Here is a 24,204-nt window from a genome sequence, read left to right as displayed (position 1 = left end):
TACCACTTTAAGTGGTTGTGTTGTTCTTTTGCCCATTAGTGGCTATTTGTGTATGTGCGTGCTCTCTTGTTTTGCTCTTGGAGACTTCATCCGGCACTTCATTACAACTTACGGTACAATGAGCGAAAGTTTGTCTAAGAGAAAGTGAAATCTAGGAGCTGCGAGAGGCTTGGTAAAGAAGTTTGCTAACTGATATTCCGATGCAACATATGACAGATCAATGGTTCCATATAAGAATTCTTCTCTGACATAGTGACAATCCATCTCAATGTGTTTGGTGCGCTCATGAAAAGTTTGGTTGCTTGCAATGTAGATCGTGCTTTTATTGTCACAACACATTGTTGAGGCTTGCATTGCTTCAACTGCCATATCAGCAAGCAGTCGTCTGAGCCAAACAACTTCTATTGTGGTAGTCGTCATGGCTCTATATTCAGCTTCAATGAAAGAAAAAGAAACTTTCTGCTGCTTCTTGCACTTCTATGATATTAGGGATTCACCTAAAAACACACAGAAACCAGTGATTGAGTGCCTATTGTTAGGATCACCTCCCCAATCACTATCAGTATAAGCAGTTAAATTGGTAAAAGTGTTCCATATTGAGTTGTTTTTGGCGAAGCTCGATATCCTCGGCACAATGCCATTTTGGCTCTAAAAGAGCCAATGCTTCTCAAAGTTCGGACAACTCATTGTAATATTCATGAATAGATTTGTCACTTTAAGTCATTGCCTGAACTTTCTCTTGAAGATTGCACACATGTGCAATATCTTTAAGGGAATACATGTTTTTAAGGTATTCCCATGTTCAAACTTAGTGAGGCTAGAGTATTTTTTAATGTCTACGCTATTTATAAGCCATGACATAATTTTTGCATGCCCCATCCTCCACTCTTTCCATTTCTTTTCATATAATGCTAAAGCCTTGGTCTTCTCCTCTTCCGTTAAAGGAACCTCTTTGTCACCCTCTTTCTTGGTGAGAGATAGTTTAGGTTCCGAATCGGAGCCAACAACTATTCTCCATAAATTTTTTCCCCAAATGTGGTGCTTCTTAATGGAAGCCCATATCACATAATTGGTGTCGTTTAATTTCATGGGTATGATGGTGATTTTATCATTGTCATCCATCTTATACAAGGTCATGAAGTAAGTAGATCAAAGAGAGAAGAGAAAGAAGAGAAAATACAATACAATGTTGATGCACAAGTCCTCTTCAAGCAAATCCTCTTGTAGCCAATAAAGAAGTGATAAAACACTCTTAGCCAAGAACAAGGTGATAACACACCTTTGTAAATGAAGCACAAAAATCGAGGCGAAAGCTTTTCAAGATCTAGAAAATTTCGTAGCTTTGATTCCATGAAATAAAATGGTGGTCTTCCACGGATGCACTTGAATCTCTCAAAGAAGTGTCTAAAAGACACTTTAGACAAAACCCATAAAAGGGTATAAATGGAAGAACATAAAAATAATAACAAACTTTATTTATGAGCAAAAAAGCTTAATAAGCATTGAGTAAAATACAAGAGGGGATGCACCCCTATATATACAAAAGGAGAGGAGAGAGGGGAGAGCTCATTTGAGCTCTCCCAAAAGAGTCGTTGGAGTCCAACGGCTCTTATGTTAGCCGTTGGACTAGAGTCCAACAGCTAGACATCTAGTCAAGTTCTGACCAGAACTTGACTAGAGTTTGTATCTAGTTCAACATGAACTAGATACAATAAAATATAAAATAAAAATAGAAAAAATAAAGAAAAGAAAAAAGACATATATATATAATAATATGGGAATATTATATATATATATGTTATAGTTTTTATTTTTAACACTAGGTAGGTAATATCTTGCTTCAAAATAGTTAAATATGTCAAACTTCTTATCAACTGACGAAATTACTAAGTAGTTTCCTCATCAGCTGGCCGAAGCTTACAATTGGCCTGAATGGGTATATTACGGTATCACCATTCTTTGCACCAAGAGAGAAGCATACCTGTAAAAGTGGTTTCTTAACCTAAAAACAAATGACAATCCATACACATAAGTAATTGTTTCTGTTTAACAGTATGCCCAAGTACTGTTCCACTTCACAATACCTGAAGGTCATAGTCACTGTTTGTGTCGCAAAGAGCATTTATCAAACCAGATCAATTCAAATGGATGAAAGGGTCCACAAGTTGTATCACATTGTGTAGACTATTGATCAGGTGACTTTTCAAGAATTTCTGCAATGCTTAGGAACACTAAAATTATCATAAAGTATGATTAAAGAAAAATATGATGTTGGACTAAATTGACTCACAAAGGGCTTGATTCAGTTCCAAAACCTCTTAAACCCTTCATGAGACGAATGGGCTTCATCCAACATATGCTTAAAGTTTCAAAATACTGTAAGACGTAAGAAAAAGAAAAAAATAAAAGGTGAAAATACTGCAGCCCACATGGAAGAGTTTCTACAAATGAAGCACAAGAATTTTTTTATGAAATGACAAGCCATTGGTGGTATTATTTACAGCGCATTCCAAAAGATTGAGTGAATGTTACAGATATGAACTTCAGCAGCTAAGTCAACATATTTAATTTTGATGAAAATAAAAAAACACTTCCCGTATACGTCAGTTTGTGAATTGCAGGTTTAGTCTATGCTTCACACACATATCATTTATGTTGTTCAAATTCTCGTTGATGCAAAAATTAATTTAAAGCTCATGAAACTTAAGTGAAATTTCCTGTTTTATTTACTTTTCGACTTTATTATATGTGTTCTACATCTTTGCTACTTTTTTTTTATTTTTTGCTTGTGGTATGCAACATTTACTCTCAGTGTAGGTTTCCTTGAATGGTTTATGGTTCTTGCAGGTTAGGTATCCTGTGCTGTTGACTCCTTCAGAGAAACAAATGGCAAGAGATGTATGTATAGCATTTAGGCAAGCGGTAGGTTTTTAAAACTTTACTTGTTGACTATGGGTGATCTATCCCTCTTGCCTATGTCACATGTATACGGCTGTGGATACAGGGATATGACCAGTTTTATGAAGCTTTCAATATAACTTGTATGTAAACTTTAAACAGATGCAAAATGACAGTCAAAATGGAGCATATATGGGACGGTCACACACATACATATAGATATGTATGCATTTGTATAATATAGGGCTAATATTTATTACAAAGTTGTAGGTACAAACACCTCTTTATCTCCTTGGTGCATGTTGCTTTTGATCTGATCGGACCTCATGGATGGATTTAACACTTACAAAATAGTGAGAGTCGGCTTTGGATCATGTTTTATCCTTAGTTGTCAAAGGCACTAGGCAGAGCCTAGGCGGTGAACCCATAAAAAGACTAGGTGGGGCCTAGGCGGTACCCTAAATAAAAAAACAAAAAAACATACAAAATACGTAAACAAACTGCTAAAATTAATAACAAACATGTATACAACTTAAAATCAATCAACAATAAGTAATAGACAAATAATATGTCGAACATTGTAAAGTGTAAATTCTGTGTGTGTGGACCATGGGTGCATGTGAACTTATGAAGTGTAAATTCTGAAAAAAAAAACAATAAAACAGATCATATGAACTACGCACAGTCACACAGATATATAACTTGGAAAAATAACTCACAAAGAAAAAAAATATAATTCAGAAATATCAATGAAAAATACAACACAGAAATATAACTGACAAACAGTATATAAACAGATTATATATACAAAAAATGATCATACTGTACGAATAATTTGACCCAATTCCGTAAAAACCCTACAATTTTTTATATTTCTCCTGATGTCCAAAATCACAAATATCTGACATCGTTAGGATCCTTATACCCTTCACAACTGTGAATTTATGCCTTATTGCGATAAAATTGTATCACCTTCGGTTAAATCCAGAATCGTAGATTTTTTATGTGAAAACTCAGACCTCACGAACTCACATAAATTTATTTGCGATTTTTTGGTGAAACTGAAACCACAAAAATTGCAAATATGCTACTCTTTCACATATATATCAACATTTTGCATAAAAGAATTTGCGAAATTCCACTTAAACTGAAACCACTAAAATCCTTATGTTTTGCATAAATCATACTTTTCACATATAATTTGTAATTGCGCATAAACATATTTGTGAAAATCCTGCTATTTCACAAAAAATCCTTCTGTTGTGCAAATGAATTGGTTATTTGTGTTTTTAGTTGTTTAAGCGGTTACGTGAAACAATAGGATTGTTGCAAAACTGTCCGATTTGTGTAAATCAATAGGATTTTCGCAAATATTTTCTTGTGAATTAATATGCAAAAAAGTATGATATATGCAATTTTAGTAGTTTCAGTTTAAGTGACATGTTTAAGGGAATTTATATAGTATTTGAGATTTTAGTGGTTTCAGTTTTTTAAATAGATTTTCGCATATAACCAAGGTTTTAAAACTCGCCGAGTCAACTCGTTGACTCGGGCGAGTTCTGGGATGTTTGAAATTTGATTTTTGAGTTTCAAATTACAGTTTCGAAATATATAAGTACATATATTTTAACAAGGGTTACCCCCATATTTTGTATAAAAAAGAAAGTAAAAATCATTTAAAGATAAAGAATCATTTAAATCCATAGAATAAAATCGCCATGCTGTTCCAACTACTGTTTACCTGTGCTATCAACTTATTCTAGCAAAATATTTTAAAGAAATGATTCTCACTATATATGGAGGGTCAAATGTGCCTATAGGAAGTCACATTTAGGTTTCATCATCCATTTGTTATGTGAACAAGCATTGTACAGATTCAAATATTAGTAGTCTTTTTATAGTTGTGCCATTAATATATTTCCTGCATAGTTTTCATACATGAGAAAATTGCTTATTTATGTTGATATTGGGCATTCTGTAAACTTTCAATATGCACATATATCCCTATTTTACATTTATGGATTTGTTAGAGAGGGAATTGAAACTTTTAAAACAAGCTAGCATATATGATTGTCCATTTTAGGAACTTTAGGTAGTAGCAGACTGAACTCATGGTGACCATATCCTCTAATTCAAGTCATGAATTAGTCAAAGTGGTTGTATAGATATCAAATTCAAGCAAACCTCTATAGCTCTTTGCAGTTGTTTTTATATTCTTACAGACATTTGGAGACTATATGTTTACTGAAAAAGATTGTTTGCGACAAATTATATATTGTTTTTCTTTTAAAATCAAAAGTTAACAAAACCCGGTCCGAGTCACCGAGTTGACCCGCCGAGTCACGAGTTAATAAAGAACGAGTCGAGTTCTGAGTCATGGGTTTTAAAACCTTGCATATAACAACTCAAATAACAGTGAATGTAAGCAAATAAACATTCAAATCATTTAAACATTTAATTAATTTGAAAACATATAAACATATAAACAATGACGTTATATACAAATCATTTATCAGTGCTTTAAATCAATGACATTATATACAATTCAATGACAAAAACATGACTTTATATAAAAATTCATTCATAAATGACATTATGTACAAATCAAAATGGGTAATCAATGTGTTACAATGTTGATCTTCGCATATATAAAAAAACAAAAGACAATCAAGTGAATTTCTACAGTTGAGGATATTGTGATTGCCGTGATTGTAGCTTCTCGATGACCTTATTTGTGTTTTCCAGAAGGCCAGCTTGAGTACGCATCATATCCTCTTGAGTACATACCATATTCTTTAGCATGTAGATTTCTTCAAGTGCAAAAGCCAACTATCCCTCCGATCCACTTACGGTCTTTCAGTGCTTTTCTCCAACTTTTTTCTCCCCGCTGAAGGGCCCTCTTTGCTGTTATACTCGTTTGCTATTTTATTTTAGCCCTAAACCAAAACCTGTTTCCCTGTACTGTCAAGCCGCTATTCGCAGTCTGGGTTATTTTATCAGAATCATATCTCCCTAACCGAAGATGATTTTCCAGATTTGTGAAAAGGGATTTTTTCACTGTTATATCTAATTTATCCCTGAAAATTTTGATAATTTTTCATGACTATTTGCTATTTTATTTTGATCTGAAACTGTGACAGGTACATAATACCCTTCTCTGCAGCCTATTTTCACTTGTTTATTTAACATCTTTTTCTTAGGCATTCATTAAATTTATTTTTTGATGGCAGATTGTCTTTAGGGTTGTTAGAGGTCTTCATGACAATTTTTAGAAATTTAGAAGGTTATTTGATATTTTATTTTACTGTTTTTCAAAAACCAGTTTCCTGCAAAACCCTGTTCTGCAGAAATACGAGCAAATTCGATCCTTTCGTTTATATTCTCGTTTTCACAAATAGTTTTTTATGATTTTAAAGTCTGATTCTATTCTTGATTGTGTCAGGGTGCTCTCCACCCAATTTGGTGTTAATTTACATATGTTTAGTTTTTAGATTAAGCATATTTTAAAAATCGTTTTAAAATACCCTAGCATTTAAGACTAATTTGGTAATTAGTCTAAGCTTTTAGGGGTATTTTGGTCCTTTTACCTTCAATTCCGAAATTCTATTTTCTGAAATATGTTTAGTTTTATAGTCCATTAAATCATGCATCATCATTTAGTTTATTTAGGAGTTTTGTTTTATGAATGCATGGGGCAAAGGCTTATTTCAGGACATCCTTCAATTTCTGGATATTGTTGGATAAATCCGAAAAGACTACATATTTCTACTAACATGTTTGCTAATTTTGCAGGAAAGTTTAAGATTTTATTTTTCCCTTTCTTTCTTTATTTTATTATGCAATTTTTTAATTATAAACTGTAATCAAAGATAAAAAATAGTGAAAATTTACTTTATGCATAGCTTAGGATTGCATTTTCATATAGATTACTTTATTATTAATTGTTATGGTTCGTCATGCATATGTACATTTTAATTCTACAATGGTGATTCGCGTATGGCACATGCACTCTCTTCTAAGAATTTAATAAATTTGTATTTGTGGCTATAGTCAGAATACAAATGAAATTCAAGTTTATTAATTTCTTTTAAGTTACAAAATGCCTAAACACTTAGGCTATTTTTCAAAAATCATTGCGTATTTTCGAATGTTTTCGAAATATTTTCTAAAACTCTTCCTTTAGAATTCAATAAGACGTATTTAAAATATATTTGTGGCCAGTCATGAATATGTGGCGAATTCATCTTTATTGAATTGCACAAAAACTCCCTTTCATCAAAAGAATTTTATAGAACAAAGGCATTCATCAATGATTTTTCTCAAATTTTTCAAAAAAAGGTATTTCAAAATTGCATCCATGCATCATTTAGACTTAGGCTGCATCATGCATGAGCCCAAAAGGCCACACGCTCAATCATTTGATCCTTTTTAGAAATTCAATTTCAGAATATCCCAAAATATTCTTTTTCAAAGTATTTTCAACAATTTTAGGCATGTATCATGTTGTTTTAGAGTAAATTCTTTTTCCAAAATCATATCATATGTGTGTTTGATTCTTTCTGCATTCTAGGATTTAGAATAATCTCTTAGGCATTTGAATAAAATAAGGCATATCTTTCAATCCTTGGTTTGATTACCCCTGGTTGAGGCGCCAAGAACGGTTGAACCTCATATCGACAGGCAAGAACCCTCTCTCATGTTTTCCCACATTTTTTCAAAATGGAGGCGAGTTTTCTAAACGCTTTTTCAAAAGGTTAATGCAAAGTGAAAATTTTGTATATAAACACACTCCCCATTTATCCCTCTCATTTTTCCATGTGTGTGTGTTCATAGTCTACTAGTCTGCTTGTCTCTGTGGGCGCGTCATGCATGTGTGTGTGTGCGCGTCAAAATTAATCAGCCACAATGACATACCCTGAGTTAAGAAAGAATGACCTTTGCTTCTACTTCCAGATGTTTTCTCTCTTCATTTTCATGTTATATGTAAATGTACTGTTGTGGTGAACATCATTTGTTTGATTCTGTTGTGCTACTTCCTTGATTTTCTGGATATTAATGTTTATGAATATATATAAACAGGTCTGTGGTTTCGACTTGTTACGATGTGAAGGGAAGTCGTATGTTTGTGATGTCAATGGTTGGAGCTTTGTGAAGAACTCACACAAGTAATTTCTTCATTTGTGTCTGTCCATGCTTCATTTATTCTTCTAATTCATTTTCAAGTCATTAATTACTATAAAATAGGCGAAGACTTTTTTTAAGTGTATATTAACATTCCATTGGAGTTACTTGTTTATTTAGGTATTATGATGATGCTGCTTGTGTCTTGAGAAAAATGTTTTTGGATGCAAAGGCACCCCATCTCTCCTCAACGATTCCACCAACTCTCCCATGGAAGGTTAATGAACCTGTTCAGCCATCCGAGGGGTTAACAAGGCAGGGCAGCGGTATCATTGGCACGTTTGGGCAGTCTGAGGAGTTGCGTTGTGTCATAGCTGTTATTCGTCAGTGAGTTTGATACTCTCTCTTTCTCTCTCTCCCGCTCTTTCTTTCTCTCTCTATCTCTCTCTTTGTTATTCATGTACAATATTGAATGTCTCAGTGGTGATCGAACCCCTAAACAGAAGGTTAAGCTGAAGGTTACAGAAGAAAAACTTCTGAACTTATTGTCAAAATACAATGGTGGTAGGCCTCGGGCTGAGGTAAATTATTTTTATTTGATTTTGAAACTTTATACATATTAATTCTTGTTCTGCTGATTTGATTTTCCTTATTTTGGCTTCAGACAAAGCTGAAGAGTGCTGTCCAGTTGCAAGATCTGTTGGATGCAACCCGAATGCTGGTTCCACGTGGCAGGCATGATTTTTCAATGTTTTGACCCATTTGATGACATTTATTCTTTATCACTTGTTAATGTTAGTTGCATGATGATATTGTAGTGTCAATTTTCTCTGCTGGGAAATGGATACCTAGGGTTATTTTGCTAAAAAGTATTCAGTCTTTCTGGTCCAATCAATGAAATCTTGGAAAACTGTGACCTGTCAACATATTTTTGGTGCACAAAGTCTCTAATCCAGGATCTTCTGCTGCATGGATTTCTTGGGAAACAAGTTAAACGAAAATTGTTATCATATCCTGTTTAAGTCTTGCTAATGGATTGAGGGGGTTGCTTGTTTATTTTTCAATAAATGCAGTGAAGAGTATCAATTAGTTGCACATCATTTGAAATTTCATTTGTATGCATTTTGCAATGCTGACAAAAGGTATTTAATATGATGTCAATCATGTGAAACCTCACATGAAGCCCGGCTTTGTGTAAAAATGGTCTACTAAAGCTCATTGAATGTTTAGAGTAGTGGTAAGTGATATAACTTGAAGATGTGACTTTAAGATTTTAGCTGACAATATAAGACTTGATAGAGGTTGAAACTGCAATGGACTCTCTCTCTCTATATATATATATATACACACATAAAGGCATACATATTTATGTGTGCACGTATGCGTGTGTGTTAGGTGAGGGGGGTGGGGTGGGGTATGTCAAAGCATGAACAAAAAAGTGCACAAAGAAGATGAGCGGAAGCACAAGAAAACTTCATTAATTTGAAAATGAATTACAACAAAACAAAGTCTCTTCTTTCTTAATAACTTATCTAAATATGGACTAAAATGAACATCTTACTTTGACTCTAGAACGATATTGCAAAGTACAAGAATGCCCTTATAAAGAATGAAAATGCACATGAAGTGTATTACCCAACATTACTGATACATGGTATTGCATTTCTCAACACTGCCCCTTAAACTTGATATAATGGTAAAGGCTGTAGTGAAATATGAACAACACAACTAAGTGCTTCTTATGGGAAGAGAGAAAACGTAAAAACTATATAGGCTTTATTGAGAGACAACTTGAGAACAAGCATAACAAACAAGACGGGATTCATCCCCTATTTATACACAAAAGAGCCATTGGGAGTGCTCCCAATGGCTACAAATATAGTCGTTGGGAGCACTCCCAACAACTCTATTTCAAGGGCATTATAAGGTCTATGATGCCCTTGATAAAAAGAATAAAATACATAAAAAAGAAGAAAACCCTAAACTTCCCTAATGTGTAGTGCCCCAAAATCCCGAACTTATAACTTTTTAGGAAAAATTTGAAAACCTTGTAATCATTCATTTTTCAGAGTTTAAAAATAGCAGTTGAGCGAAAAATAGTATTTGAAATAATAAGTCAATAGACCTTGGGCGCATTACAAGCGAACATTCCTTTATACAACAGATTTGTAACTCCATCCGTTCGTTGACACCAAATATATTCAAAACGTGGTTTTAAAGTTTATACAAAAAGTGAAATTTCAAAAAAAAACTTATACCAAATTACAAAAAATGTCCTCACGAGCGAAACGTCAGGGAAAGAGTCTCATCTTGATATCATCACGTCATCGCTTGCCGTATCGACCTAATCATCACTTGTACCTATGAAACGGGTCAGACTTATAAAAATTTGGTGGGTGCGTACATATCAAAATTCAGAACAAGACTAATATATGTGTTGTTCCTTCTGTGACGTGTAATTTAGAATAAGTAAAATGAGTATGCTAACCTTGTTTCGATATTAAACTGTCCTGAGGGTACGCACATGAGAGAACGTAGAAACAACTGAGACTGCCTGGGGGTTTGTTATTTTATGTATTTTGATACCCCAGACAACTAGCTGAGTTTGTTCCTAAGGCGACAACCAGTGACTGAGAGAGAATTCCCCAGAGACATTCGTGACAAGGGATGCATCCGAGTTCTGCAAAAGTTCATGGGATCTACCACCTAGGATAATTTTTTTTAGTCTCGTCCCCTAACTCCGATGACCATGGATACCTAGTCAATTGCTACTCAAGGAACATAATTGTTAACAATCTGTCCATCAGAGTTTTTGTATCATCTCATCCTCTCTCTTGATGGAACTAAAGATATAAATGAGTATGTTAGGTTCTATTTTAACTGACGACCCATTATACGTACTCTGGTCTTTCAAACCAACTCGTGCATCTTGTCTGTGAAGGTGATTATCACAATTGATGTGATTTTCTTTTCATAATTGTGCATTTGCACGCTACGAGATTACCATAAACCTCTCATCCAATCATCATAGTACTAACATGTGCATGTCGGATAGTACCGTTACGATGAGAGCGGTATCAGTTTATCAGAAAGAAACCCCAACATTATTTAGAAATTCCAAAGTCATGTGCTTTAGGCCAGGGATATCTGAGTCATTTCGAATATTGAAACAAAGGATCGTACGTACCACATAGGGCTACGCAGTCGAAGCCCTTTTGTTACACAGGGTTGAGCGAAAGACTTGGTTGCGAATATGCAAATGCTAAATATTCATTTTTTATTTTTGAAACGAATATTACATGTTTTGGAATCTCTCATGTGAAATCCCTTTTCTTTAAAGACCTGGCGAGCATATGCAAATTTGGGTCTCTAAATGCAAGCGTAATGCAAAGTAGGCAGGAGTACGCAAAACTGCATACCTTACAAAGTTATATATATGTATATATATAATACATATACACCAAAGCATAAGCCTATGCACATTACAACAAGGCGGCAATATAAATGACATAAAGCCAGATTCGATGTGCAAAACCACACATCGAGCTAAATAAACTTCGTAAGTGATGCACGATGTACGAAACTGTATATCGGCTAAGTAAATTGCGTAAGCAGTAGCTTGTGCACGTAACAACGCAGCGGCAAAGTAAATGACATAAAGCAAGACTCGATTTTTGAAACCACACATTGATCTAAATAAACTGCGTATGTGATGCACAATGTACAAAATCGTACATCAGCTAAATAAATTGCATAAGCAGTGTACGATATACGAAATTGTACATCGGCTAAGTAAATTTCGTAAGCAGTGCACGATGTACGAAATCGTACATCGGTTAAGTAAATTGTGTAAGTATTAGCCTGTACACGTAACAACGCAGCGACAAAGTAAATAACAAACTTTAAATAGATAAGAATACACAAAACTGTGTCCTTGAGTTAAAAGCATATATATATATATATATATATATATATATATATATATATATATATATATATATATATATATAAGTTAGAAGTATTCTATCATTTGTCTTCGTATGCAACTTTTTCCTACCTCGGAGATGGTCAGACTCAGACGATTCTGAGTGTAGGTTTTCAACGGTTCGTGCCTTGGTGCGCATGCCGCATCCGTCGAGCCGATAGGGTGCGCTAAATGATATTTTATTGTGCCGCAAAAGAAACAATGTAGCCATTTTAATTTAATGAGTAACCAACGTTTGCGTCGCAGGGGTCGAACCTGAACCTAGTTCGAGCCGACCGGACCCAGTACCAAAAAGATGGATTGCGCCAAACTCAACTCGGCTGAGTCAAGTAAGAGGCTACCCAATGCTGCCCCTTGACCAAGCTGGGCTCATGCCAAGGGTGAACTGAGCTGGGCTCAGTGCTAGTTGGGCTCAGCTCGGCTGCGCCTGACTAGCAGAAGGCGGGGACCGAGCTGGGCTCGATAATGATCGAGCTCAACTCGGTCGGCCTACCTAGCATGGCTGGGCAGGCTACAACCGAGCAGGCTCGGTTCCTGGGCAAGAGGGGAAACAAAGGGGATGGGGTGGGCTCGGCGGTCAGGCCGAGCCTGGCTTGCCCGCTTTCGGGTTGCCGGAAAAATGCAGAGACGAGAGAGAGGACAGGGGGCTCAACCTGGTAGTCGAGCTAGGACTGGCCCCTAACCTAGACGGGACCGAGCCTGGGCTTGGTCCTTCAGTTGAGAGAACCGAGCTGGGCTCAATTCAAACCGAGCCGAACTCGTTATTGTGCCTCAGCTGCAGCAAGATGCTACATCTGTCACTAAGGAAAACAGGGGTCTGCCAAGGGCAGGGGTGGAAGAAAGGTCGGTGGGGCTGCCGGGTGTGAGCTTGGCTCAAGCGAAGCCCCAACTCCTGCTGTGAGCTCGAGGCAAGGGATAAAAAGAGCAGAGAGCGGGGTGCTCGACACCCTCCCTCCTGGCAATCCAGAGCCACCACTAGTGGTGGCTCGTCCGTCGACAACAAAAAGGGAAGAGAGGGAGAGGAGAGGGTGATCGACACCCTCCCTCGTGGCAAGCCAGAGTCACCAGAAAGGGTGGCTTGGCTCTGGTTTGCCAGCAAAAAATTGGGAAGGAGAGACTTACCGAGAGTCAGGGAACTTTGGCGGGGGTTCGGCAAGCAAGGAGAGGGAGACGACTCGTCTGCGTCGACGTGCAAAAGAGGGAGACGAGGGGAGAGTCAAGAGAGAGAGAGGGGGTTTCCGTTTCAGCAGAGAGAGAGAGAGAGAGAGAGAGAGAGAGAGAAAGAGACGGGAGGGTAGCTCCGATGAAGTGTGTGGGCGAGAGGGTTGGGGGTCGGTTTCCACTGGCGTGAGGGGATTTTGGGTTTGCGCAGGGGAGGAGTCATGGGGAGGGAGGCTTCAATTGTAAAAAGAAACCCACTCCTGTGGGGGGTTTAAGTAGAATACAGGGGGAGGGGAAGTGGACCCGAATCCGGGTTGGATCCGGTCGGATCCAATCGGATCCAACTTGGATCCAAAACAACAATTTTTTTTTTGAAAAGTGTGTCTTACATAATGAACAAAACAAAATAGTTTTACTTATTATATCAATATATATATCAATATATATATATATATATATATATATATACTTTAACACTCCCTCTCAAACTTACTGTGTAATCACTAAAAGCTTGTCGAGCAACAAGTGAAACCGAGTTGAGGGAAGAGCTTTTGTAAAGAAGGCCAACTAAAATTCCGATGCTACATATGGAAGGATGATGGGCTTCTTCGGGTACTCTTCACGAACATAGTGGCAATCCATATTAATATGTTTGGTGCGTTCATGAAACATGTGATTCTATGACACTTTTATTATCACAACATTACCTTGAGGGCGATTGCGCATGCATCCTCATGTCTTCCAATAATCTTCTCAACCACACAATTTCAGTTGTTGTGGTGGTAATGACCCAATATTTAGCTTCAATTGATGATAATGACACATTCTGCTGCTTCTTGCATTTTTAGGACACCAACGAGTCACCTACAAAGACACAAAAACATGTATTTGTGCATTTATCATTAGGATCTTCTCCTCAGTCAGAGTCAGTATAAGCAATTAATTCAAGTGGGGAGAATGGAGACAAAACAATTCTTTTAGAAACAAAATTTTGTAGATGTCTAATGATACGCATAACGACACTCATGTGGACTGTGGTAGGGGAATGTTGAAATTGATTGGTTGTATAGACATGCAGGCCTAGTCATAGTCAAATATATGAGAGTCCCAATCATTTGACGGTAAGGAGTAGGGTCATCTAGAGGCATGGTATCATCTATCTTCATTTTTGCATTTATCACTTCAGAAGTGTCCACTATTTTCTCATATGTAATTCCAAACTTGTCTATGATGTTAGAAGCAAACTTAGATTATGTTAGAAAATAGCCACGAGCAAAATATGCAACCTTAATCCTTAAGAAATATCTAAGAAAACCTAAATTAGGTATTTAAAAGCTTTGTTTTAAAACATTCTTAATAAAACCAACTCCCTATTTGTCTCCTCCGGTGATGATCATGTCGTCAACGTAGATATGAAGAATAACAATACCTGCATCAAATCTCTTAATAAACATACCAGTGTCAGTATAATAAGATGCAAAATAAAACCTAATTTAACCATAACAAAACTAAAACGATCATATTAGGCTTTAGGCGCTTGTTTCAAACCATAAAGAGCTTTCCTTAAGTGATGCGTTTTTTTCAACAATAACCTCATATCCGGGTGGTGGATCCATATAAACTTTTTATTTCCATTCACCATTGAGGAAGACATTCCTGACATCTATTTGATAAATAGGCCAACCTCTAATGGCAGCTACAACTATAAGGGTTTTAACAGAAGTAATCCTAGCTACTGGAGCAAGCGTTTCATCATAATCTATTCTTTACTATTGAAAATATCCTTTCACCACTAATATAACTTTGTGTGTCTCTAAAGTTCCATCACTCTTGGTTTTAATTTTAAATACCAATCTACAGCCTATCGCCTTCTTTCCATGAGAACGATGTTGTCACAGTTGTTCCTATCAAGTTTGTTGAAAACAACTATAACATATTGGCCACGACAGTGAAAAAGATCTTAATAGGCAAGGATTTGTCACAATATGTTGATGGTTCTGCTCCGGAACCTCAACATATTCAGACAAAAATCATAATAGGAGAAGATGGAGAATTAAGAAAACAACACTCAAGGGAAATGAGAGAAAAAACTTTGTTGGATTACAAGAAAGCCTATAAAGAATGGGAGGTGGGCCATGATAAGGTTCTATCCCTTTTCATGGGTAGCATGCATGAAGAACCATGCTCCAACATACTTGAGTTTGAGAGGGCGGATGAAGCATAGGGGGTTTGTCATACAAACTTATATCCAAAAGAATGCTGCTCACAAATGACTTAAGAGAATAGATTCATAATTGTAAACAATGTAACAAGTCCATTAGAGAGTATTATAGCACTCTCAAAAGGCCTTGGGATCAAATGGCCAAATTAGAGCCAATTTGGGATACTCCAATCGATGCTTTCCAAAGGAAAAAGTGAATTCTTGAGAAACTCTTTCAATTTATGAGAGGCCTTAGACCTGAATATGAACAAGTTCAGGTGAATATCATTCATGGGGATAAATCTCTTCCGTTACTTGAGGTATTGACCGAATTTTGTATGTAGGAAACTAGGTTAAGATCTATGTCTGAATCCAAAGACCCTAAAGTTAATGTGTTGGCTGTATCTATACTCGGAGCTAACACCTATACTTACAAGCCTCCTTATTTTTTCAAGCATTATTTCGGAAACCTTGCAATGATGATGGGAGGAAGAAGATCATATGTCACAATTATGGAGAAGCGGGGCACATCAAGCCCTATTGCCCAAAATTCATAGAGAAAAAAGGGTGGCGTTCGAAGAGTGAAACCAATAGAGATTCTAAATCCATTGAATCCATGATCTTGACTAAACTCGTGGAAGCCCTACAACTATTCATCAAAAGCTCATTGTCCTCCGTTTCAAGAGCTACAGTTTCTACATCATCTCTCAATAACGTTTCTTGGCTTTTATATTTCGGAACATCCTATCATATAACCCTGAATGAGTCTTTATTTTCCGATTGTGACACTAATCTAGTTTAACAAAAACACATGTTTTTACCGCCGATGGGTTCTCTCTTGATATAAAAGGCGTTTAGAATAAAAAAAAAATTCAAACTTTTTTATTCCCAAAATTAGATTTGTTCCAAAACATAACTTGGACCTACTTTTCATATCTCAAATTGTCAACCATGGGTGGTATCTCCTTCTCATCAAATCAATGTTGGGTGCAAGATCTCTAGTTAGGGAAGCAGATTGAAGAAGGTCATAGAGAAAGAGATCTCTACTATATGGATCGATTAGTTCTTTCAAAAGAAACATTTTGTTGCAATCTACAGAATGTGGACATTTTTTTGTGGCATCAAAGGCTAGGAATCCTTGCACATCTAAATTATCTTGTATACCATACAAAAAAAAATTGTAATGAAGAATTTTATTGTACCTATTGCATTGTTGACAAAATGAAAGCTCTTTCATTTTCAAAAAGGACCTTTTGATCATCTAAACCCTTTGAATTAATGTACTCGGATGTATGTGGTCCTGCTCTCGTTGTTTCAAAGGGTGGTTATGTTTATTATGTGATATTTGTGGATGACTATTCTAGATTCACTTGGATTTATTTTCTTCAGCACAAACATAAAGTTTTTTTAATATTCAAAATCTTTCATGATCTTATAAAAAATCAATTTAAAATCAGCATATCTATCTTTCACTCTGATTCAGGGAGAGAATTTATGTCAAGAGATTTCAAATAATATCTTGAAACAAATGAGATTTTAGATTAAATGTCTTGTGCCTACACACCTCAACAAAATGGTTTGGTCGAAAGAAAAAATTAGGCACATAGTTGAAACTGTTAAGTTATAATATAAGTATATATATTTAATTATATATACTTATATATATGTTTCTATATATACATATAAAAAATATATATATATATATATATATTATATTGTTGTAATAGGTAATACCAATTAGGGGTATTTTAGTTATTTCACTGTTATGTAATAGGTTGTGCCCATTAGGGGCACATTTGTCTTATATATTCTCTTTATTTTTCCTTTTTTATTTTTATTATGGGTATTTTAGACTTGCCATATATAGTCGTTGGGAGCTCCAAATGGCTCTATAAGCCCACAAGTGTATATATAAAGGGGTATTCCCCCTTGGTTGGGTTATGCTTTCTCAAGCACCCTCTCAATAAAGTTTATATTTTTACTTTTGTTTTAGCCCTCAAGTGGCTTGTGTCCGTGTATTTATGTATTGACCCATAAGTGGTCCATATTTGGTTATGTTCTTGTACTTTTTGTAAGCCCAAAAGAGGCACCTACTTGTATAATTTTTCCATTTTCATTACAGAAACCATTAGGTCTCTCCTAATCTCAAAACATGTTCCAAAAAAATTTTGGGCCGAAGCTTCTCTAATCGCCGTATACCTTATAAATAGAGTCCCTTCTACCATACTTCAAACGTTTCTCCTTTTGAAAAACTTTTTAAAATCTCTCCCTATTATTTTAGACTAAGAACCTTCAGATGTAAATGCTCTCTTCTTACCAACAAAAATGCCAAACTTTTTTCAAGAGCCATACCTTGTGTATTTCTTAGGTATGGAGAAAACAAAAAAGGATTATGATGCTATGATTTTGAAAAAGAAAAACTTTATGTCTCTAGAAGTGTTTATTTTGTGGAAAAAGAAAGTTTTTTTGTCAAAATATGCCTAAGAAAAATATTGAATATTCATTCTTGTTAGATTTGTTGCCTAAGAACAATGATGATTGCATGGTTAGTGATATTGTTAATAAAGAACCCCAACTCAATATCTAGGATGGTTAAAATCTTGATCAAACTAAGCCCATGGTAATCCAATATAGTAGACGTGGAAATGATAGACAACCTAGTGCCTTAAAAAATTATTCCAATGTGGCCTTCACCATGAAGAACTTGTTTTTAAAGGTACCAAAATCTGTGTTGTCAATCCTTTTGTAAATAAATTTTTTGCTTCTAACTCTCTATTTTCAATCTTTTGCTTGATAAAATGCAGATGAATCTCAGTATGTTTCTTCTACCATGCTGAATCAGATTCAATGATATTTTAATGGCACTTTGATTGTTATAAAACAACACAGTCTTTGGCAATCTTCCTCTCAATTCTGACAACAAAAATCTCATCCATTTAAGTTCTGACCATGAAGGAATTGAAAAAAGTGTTCCTTCTCAATTCGCTCTCTTCTAATTTCAATATCTTTGGGAGCCACCCATTTAGGCTCAAGAAGTGTTAATTCATCCCAAAGAGGGGACAAAATGCTAATAATTCCGAACACACATGTCCCCTTGCATAATGGATCTAATTTTGTCATGACAAAAATATTGTCTAGCAAGATCCTTTTGGGTATACATACCCTTAAGGAAGAATCAAGCTTCATTGGCTCTTCTAAATTTAGAAATGTTGGCACATATTTTTATGTCACCATTGTTCATAAACCATGCCAAAATTTTGGCATGGTTACTTTCCCAATCCCGTACCTTTATTTGATGTTCATTGAGCTTTTTCAACACCTCCTTCAACTTTGGTTTGCTTTAACGATGGTTCAAGAGAGGTTCCCATCACAAGACTCCAAAGTTTCTTCCCTCTAAGATGATTTTCTATGTCCGATGCCCACGTCAAGTAGTTGAATCCATTAAGTTTGAGGGAGAGCTCCACTCTTGATTCATGCTCCATGATGAAAAAAAAAAGATAAAGATAAAGAAAGTGATAGCACTTTTGTCACGATCTTCAATCACCATAAGAAATACTTCTAAGATCAAGAGAACCCAATGGGCTCTGATACCATGTATTGAAGAATTACAAATAACAAAGTGCAAATCACATACAAGTCAAATAATGAACAATTACAAAGAAGATAGACAAGCACTCAAGTGCACACATAAAAGTCCACTAAGGGACAATGCCAATGGCTAACAAAAAGTGAATATTATTGAATAGTTAATGTAAAAGGAATAAGCTACATGTGGGGGTTACTCCCCTATTTATATACAAATGGAGAGAGGGAGACCATTGCGAGCTCCCCTTTCATATAGTCGTTGGGGAGCTCCCAATGGTCATATTTATGACCGTTGGGCCCCGAACGACTCCATGAAGTGGGGCCCCAATGCAAATAAAGGTAAAAAAAAGGAAAGAAACAAAATAATTGTTTCTAATGAACAACTATTATTATATGTAAAAAGACAAAAATGGCCCTATCAGGCAATTTATTATAATATAGGTTTATATATATATATATATTTTAACAGTAACTACTGCCATTGCTCTATACTCCGCTTCAGTTCTCGATCTAGCAACTGTGCTTCGCTTTTTGTTGCTCTATGATATTAAATTCCTCCCAATATCTACTAGCTTAGAAACATAAATCAAGTTCTTTTTTGTGTTAGAAACATATAAGGTATTCGACAATGATAGAGATAGGAATGAAAACATAGCCAACATGTGAAATGGGATGTCAAGTTTCATCACCAGTAACAACATTGCTATTACCATGATATGGAATTCATTCAAAAAACTTACCCACATCACCACTAATGTGATTGACTGTTCCAAAGTCTGTGTACGACACCCCTTGCTCCTTCTACTTCAGATTCTGACCCGTAAGTGCAGTAAGTAGGCGATTCTTGTCTAGTGTAACAACATTTGAACTCTTTGCCTCACTCTATTGCCCTTTTTGTTGTTCCTAGTCATTATTATCTCTCTTAGTTTGAACCATATTCACCTTTAAATTGTATCTAGGTTAATCTTTGTACCAACAGTTTGCTTTTATATGACCAGGCTTTTTACATGTATGCACGTAAGGACTCCCCATCCTCGATTTTTAGTAAAAGGATGAGTGTTCAGAGTAGTGTGTAAACCCCTACCCCCACCATTGTTTCTGCTATGACCTATGCTTCCTCGATAACCATGTCTCCCACCTATTACAATAATAGAAAAAATATGTATAGATATTTATATGTATATATATTTACTAATCCTAATATATACAATTTAACACTCCCCCTCAAACTTATGGTATAATCATCGAAAGTTTAATATATACAATTTAACACTTCCCCTCAAACTTACGGTATAATCACCGAAAGTTTGATCAAACCTATTATCAAGGGTTTGAGACAACTTGAATGCTATGTCACATGGACTCTTCTAACAGGGCACCACACCCGCGTCGCACCCGCACCCAGGCGGGTGCGACACTTGGACATAACTTCCTTTGTGTTAGGTGAAGTCAACCACACTGAGGTCCATTTCTATCCAAAAGTAGATTCAGTTGACCCTAATCAAGTCCATTTTTATCTATATTATACATATAAATACATAAATGCACACACATACACGTAGTGTTAACTTAAAACTGTTAAAAATTATATATATATACCCTCCCCGCAGCCCCGTACCCAAGTTTTTTTAAAGTGCCGCATCGCTGCACCCGTACCCGCACCTATGTGACATAGCTTGAATGTTTGTATTCCTATCAACACTTTCTTCCACTGGGAATGACACCAAAAATGAAAAATCAACCATGCTTTCCTTCTCATCCTTGAGCTGAGAAAAATAGGTATATGCTCAACAAAGATTACTTCTCATCATGATGCGTGATATTTGATTATGCATTATATGACCAAGAAAGAATTCAAGCACTCCTCCACATAGAGGGAAAATGGCTGAGAAAAAAATGGTCTTAAGTTTAGGCACTCATAAGTATAAAAAGATATGAAGCTCAATTGTCGTGTTAATTGTTATATCCAAATGCTATCTATGGATTTTTAAGAAACATTTGCTTTAGTTGCCAAACTCAGATTCAGTTTACTTCTGCTTCCACCTTAAGTCTTCGGCCCTTGTTGTGCCCATGTCATAGCTCAATCATGCCTCAATCTTCAATTCATAGAGACCATAGTCACCATACCATACTACAACATACATTGATTGTTTGTGTTAATGGTGCTGGCTGAATTATGTAATTGAAAATAAAAGAATAAGATCACATCATGATGCTCCCATGTTTATGGGGTTAATGGTGACTATTGTAATGAAGTAGGTCCCGAGTGCACAAAGCCTTACAAGGCCACAAACACAAGCACAAGCTCAAGCCACCATGGGCACAAGACCATAAGCCACTGAGGGCACTCAGAAAATCACAAGGGTCACAGAGAATTTAATATAATTACTTTTATTAATCCACAAAATGCATAAAATATGCATATATTTACGAGGGATTAACCCCATATACATATAGCCCCCAAGTAGCTAGCTGTTAGACTAGCCTAACGGCTAGCTGCACCAACAGCTAGTGAGACTAGCTAAAAGACAAAAAAAACATAAGGCAAAAGGAAATGCAAAATTACAAAAGGCAATAAATACAAAAGACAAAAAGAAAGAGGCAAAAGTCAAAAGTAATCACAAGTAGATAAGACAAAAAACACAAAAGACAAAGGACTTCTAATATATATATATAGGGTAATACGTCTGTGCTAAATGAGACATGCTATTTGATTTCCGTTTTATTTTGCAATTCCAACCTGATAGATGTCTTCAACATGATTGATTTACTAGAAATCAACACTTGGTCATGCATTTTGGATGGAAAAAATGGTATTTGGAGCCTAAAAAGTTTATGAAAATTGTAGGCTGTTGATTTTTGAAACCTGATAAAAACCTATCTGTGCATCGTTGTCAAATGCTCCAAGAACTGATTCCTATAAAAACAAGCATATAAATCACATCTGTATGGTCAGAACTTAGAAAAAACCCCAAAAATCTAATAGAATATTTCATTTAGCACCATGCCCATTTAGCACGGATGTATTATATATATATATATATATTAGCAACTATAACATTAGGATTCCAAAAAATTACATTTAGAAAGGCTATTAAACTCGTGGTTTAAGACTTCAACTAAAAGCATGCTATTATCTGTCACAATCTTTCTTGCAATTTGATTAACAGTTCCTCCTTTACTGAGATTTCTTTAAAAAGACATGCTTGAGACACATATTTACTGTTGCATATATTCAGATCTGGCAGGGAAAGTGATAGTGATGCAGAGGACCTTGAGCATGCAGAAAAGCTTCGCCAAGTTAAAGCAGTTCTCGAGGAGGTTTACTGTTGCATTCTTGTAGATTTTCCATGTTAGAGCAGACATTTATAGTGCATATCTGTGATGTTTCTGGTGCTTTGCCAAGTTATAAAGTTTCATATGAGAAATGGATTATAATATTCATTCTCGTGTTGAAGTACATAATTTTTAGCTGTTTGAAATCCTTTTTATTTATCATAATGCGGGAGTTGTATGACATCAGGTGTGAAACATTATGCAAATTCATTCACAGTATAGTATTAATGAGACTTTGCTTTAGTATTTTGAGCCAGGCAGATGTTAGTAAATGTGTCATGTTTTTTCAAACAATTATGTGATTGATGGGTTCTCTTGAAGGAAATTATTCATTAATAGTTTGTGCGTCCACCATGTGCCTTTCTTAGACATTGTCTTATGAAATTTATATATTTCGTATCCCAAGGAATAAAAATTTCAGAAAACATGGGTTTTTGTTTGTCAATATAATCATATTGCTGTGGGGCCTTAAAACCTTAAAGTTCTGTTGAAACAATTCTACTATTGTTTGCTGTTACTGATATTGTATGGTATCTAGTTTTTAATACTTGGATAGTAGTGTTAAAATGTATGTATATAATGTATACATATATATATTATATATGTACATGTATCTATTGTAAGAAGGAACGCTCGTTATTCAGCACAGACCTGTCATCGGCAGAGAGGGGGGAGAGAGAGAGAGAAAGAGAGAGAAGTTCCAGAGGAAAGGGGGGGGCAGTCAATCGTGACTGCCCTCTCATTCTATTAATATAATTAATGTATAAACTAGGGTACGAAAATACCCCTTAATAGAGTGTTAATATACATTCTACACGAATTGGGTCTGGACCCGATCCATTATATAAATGGATCGGGTCAGACTTATACAAATGATGTCTTCTTTTCAGCCTCCCTCAAGTTGTGCATGGTGTTGGATCATGAACAACTTGTTCTTCAGAAACCAAAATCTATCCTTTGTCAAGCCTTTAGTGAGGATGTCAGCAACCTGTTCTTCAGTTGGCATATACATAGGCTCAATCTCCTTGTCTTCAACCTTTTTCCTAATAAAATGTTGATCTATTTCAATGTGCTTTGCTCGACTATGGTAGATGGGATTGAATGACATGTTGATGGCACTTTGATTGTCACACAACAACAGTGATCGAGCAATCGGTTCTCCCATTTCTGTCAGGAGATGTCTAATCCATGTGCCCTCGGCCGTGGCAGTGGCCATCGATCTGTATTCAGCCTCAGTGCTTGATCTAGCAACCGCCTTTTGTTTTCTACTACTCCAGGATACCAAGTTTGGCCCAATGAAGCTGCAATAACCGGATACTGATCGTCGTTCGTCTGGATCACCCGCCCAATCAGCATCAGCATAAGTGACGATCTCATGACCCTCATGGCCCCCGCCTGGATCTAATTCTCTTTTCTTGTATACCAACCCATCACCAACTGTACCCTTCAGGTAGCGAAGTATACGTTTGACTGCCTCCATATGTGACATACGAGGTTCATGCATAAACTGGGATACTTGATTAACCGAATATACTATGTCCGGTCTAGTAAAAGTCAGGTATTGCAACATGCCAACTAAGCTGCGATACTTAGTGGGATCTCCATATATATCCCCTTCCTGTGAACTCAATTTCTGATGAATGACACTTGGAGTTGTTAATGGCTTACAATCTGTCATGCCTGCTCTGCCGAGAATGTCCAACGTATATTTGTGTTGAGTAAGGATAAGGGTATCATTTCTGTTATCAACTTCTACTCCAAGGAAATATCGCAGCTCTCCCAAATCTTTCATCTTAAATCTCTGATTTAATAACTTCTTCACCTGCTCAATGTGACTTTTACAGTTCCCTGTGATGATGATGTCATCTACATATATCAACAGAAGAGTAGTGACTCCTTGTTCATTGTGAATAAATAA

At 35.9% G+C, this 24,204-nt stretch overlaps 1 protein-coding gene across 3 annotated transcripts in view; it reads left to right on the top strand.

Annotated features, from left to right (window-relative positions):
- Nucleotides 1-24,204, top strand: part of LOC149827843 (inositol hexakisphosphate and diphosphoinositol-pentakisphosphate kinase VIP2-like) — a 214,241-nt gene that overhangs the window by 99,510 nt on the left and 90,527 nt on the right. For 2 of the 3 annotated variants that reach the window (XM_090019685.1, XM_090019684.1), the window contains exons 10-15: nucleotides 2,848-2,922; nucleotides 7,978-8,063; nucleotides 8,200-8,406; nucleotides 8,501-8,600; nucleotides 8,684-8,754; nucleotides 22,190-22,271. In XM_090019685.1, the coding sequence (XP_089875811.1) occupies nucleotides 2,848-2,922; nucleotides 7,978-8,063; nucleotides 8,200-8,406; nucleotides 8,501-8,600; nucleotides 8,684-8,754; nucleotides 22,190-22,271 (621 nt within the window). The remainder of the gene's footprint in view (nucleotides 1-2,847; nucleotides 2,923-7,977; nucleotides 8,064-8,199; nucleotides 8,407-8,500; nucleotides 8,601-8,683; nucleotides 8,755-22,189; nucleotides 22,272-24,204) is intronic. The other variant, XM_090019686.1, reaches the window with a different exon arrangement.

The sequence above is a fragment of the Nuphar pumila genome, chromosome 10 (genome assembly GCF_984573655.1).
Source record: "Nuphar pumila chromosome 10, dmNupPumi1.hap1.1, whole genome shotgun sequence".
In the NCBI taxonomy this organism is placed as follows: Eukaryota; Viridiplantae; Streptophyta; class Magnoliopsida; order Nymphaeales; family Nymphaeaceae; genus Nuphar; species Nuphar pumila.
Note: the sequence above shows the minus strand (reverse complement) of the source record. Positions and strands in the feature narration are given on the sequence as shown.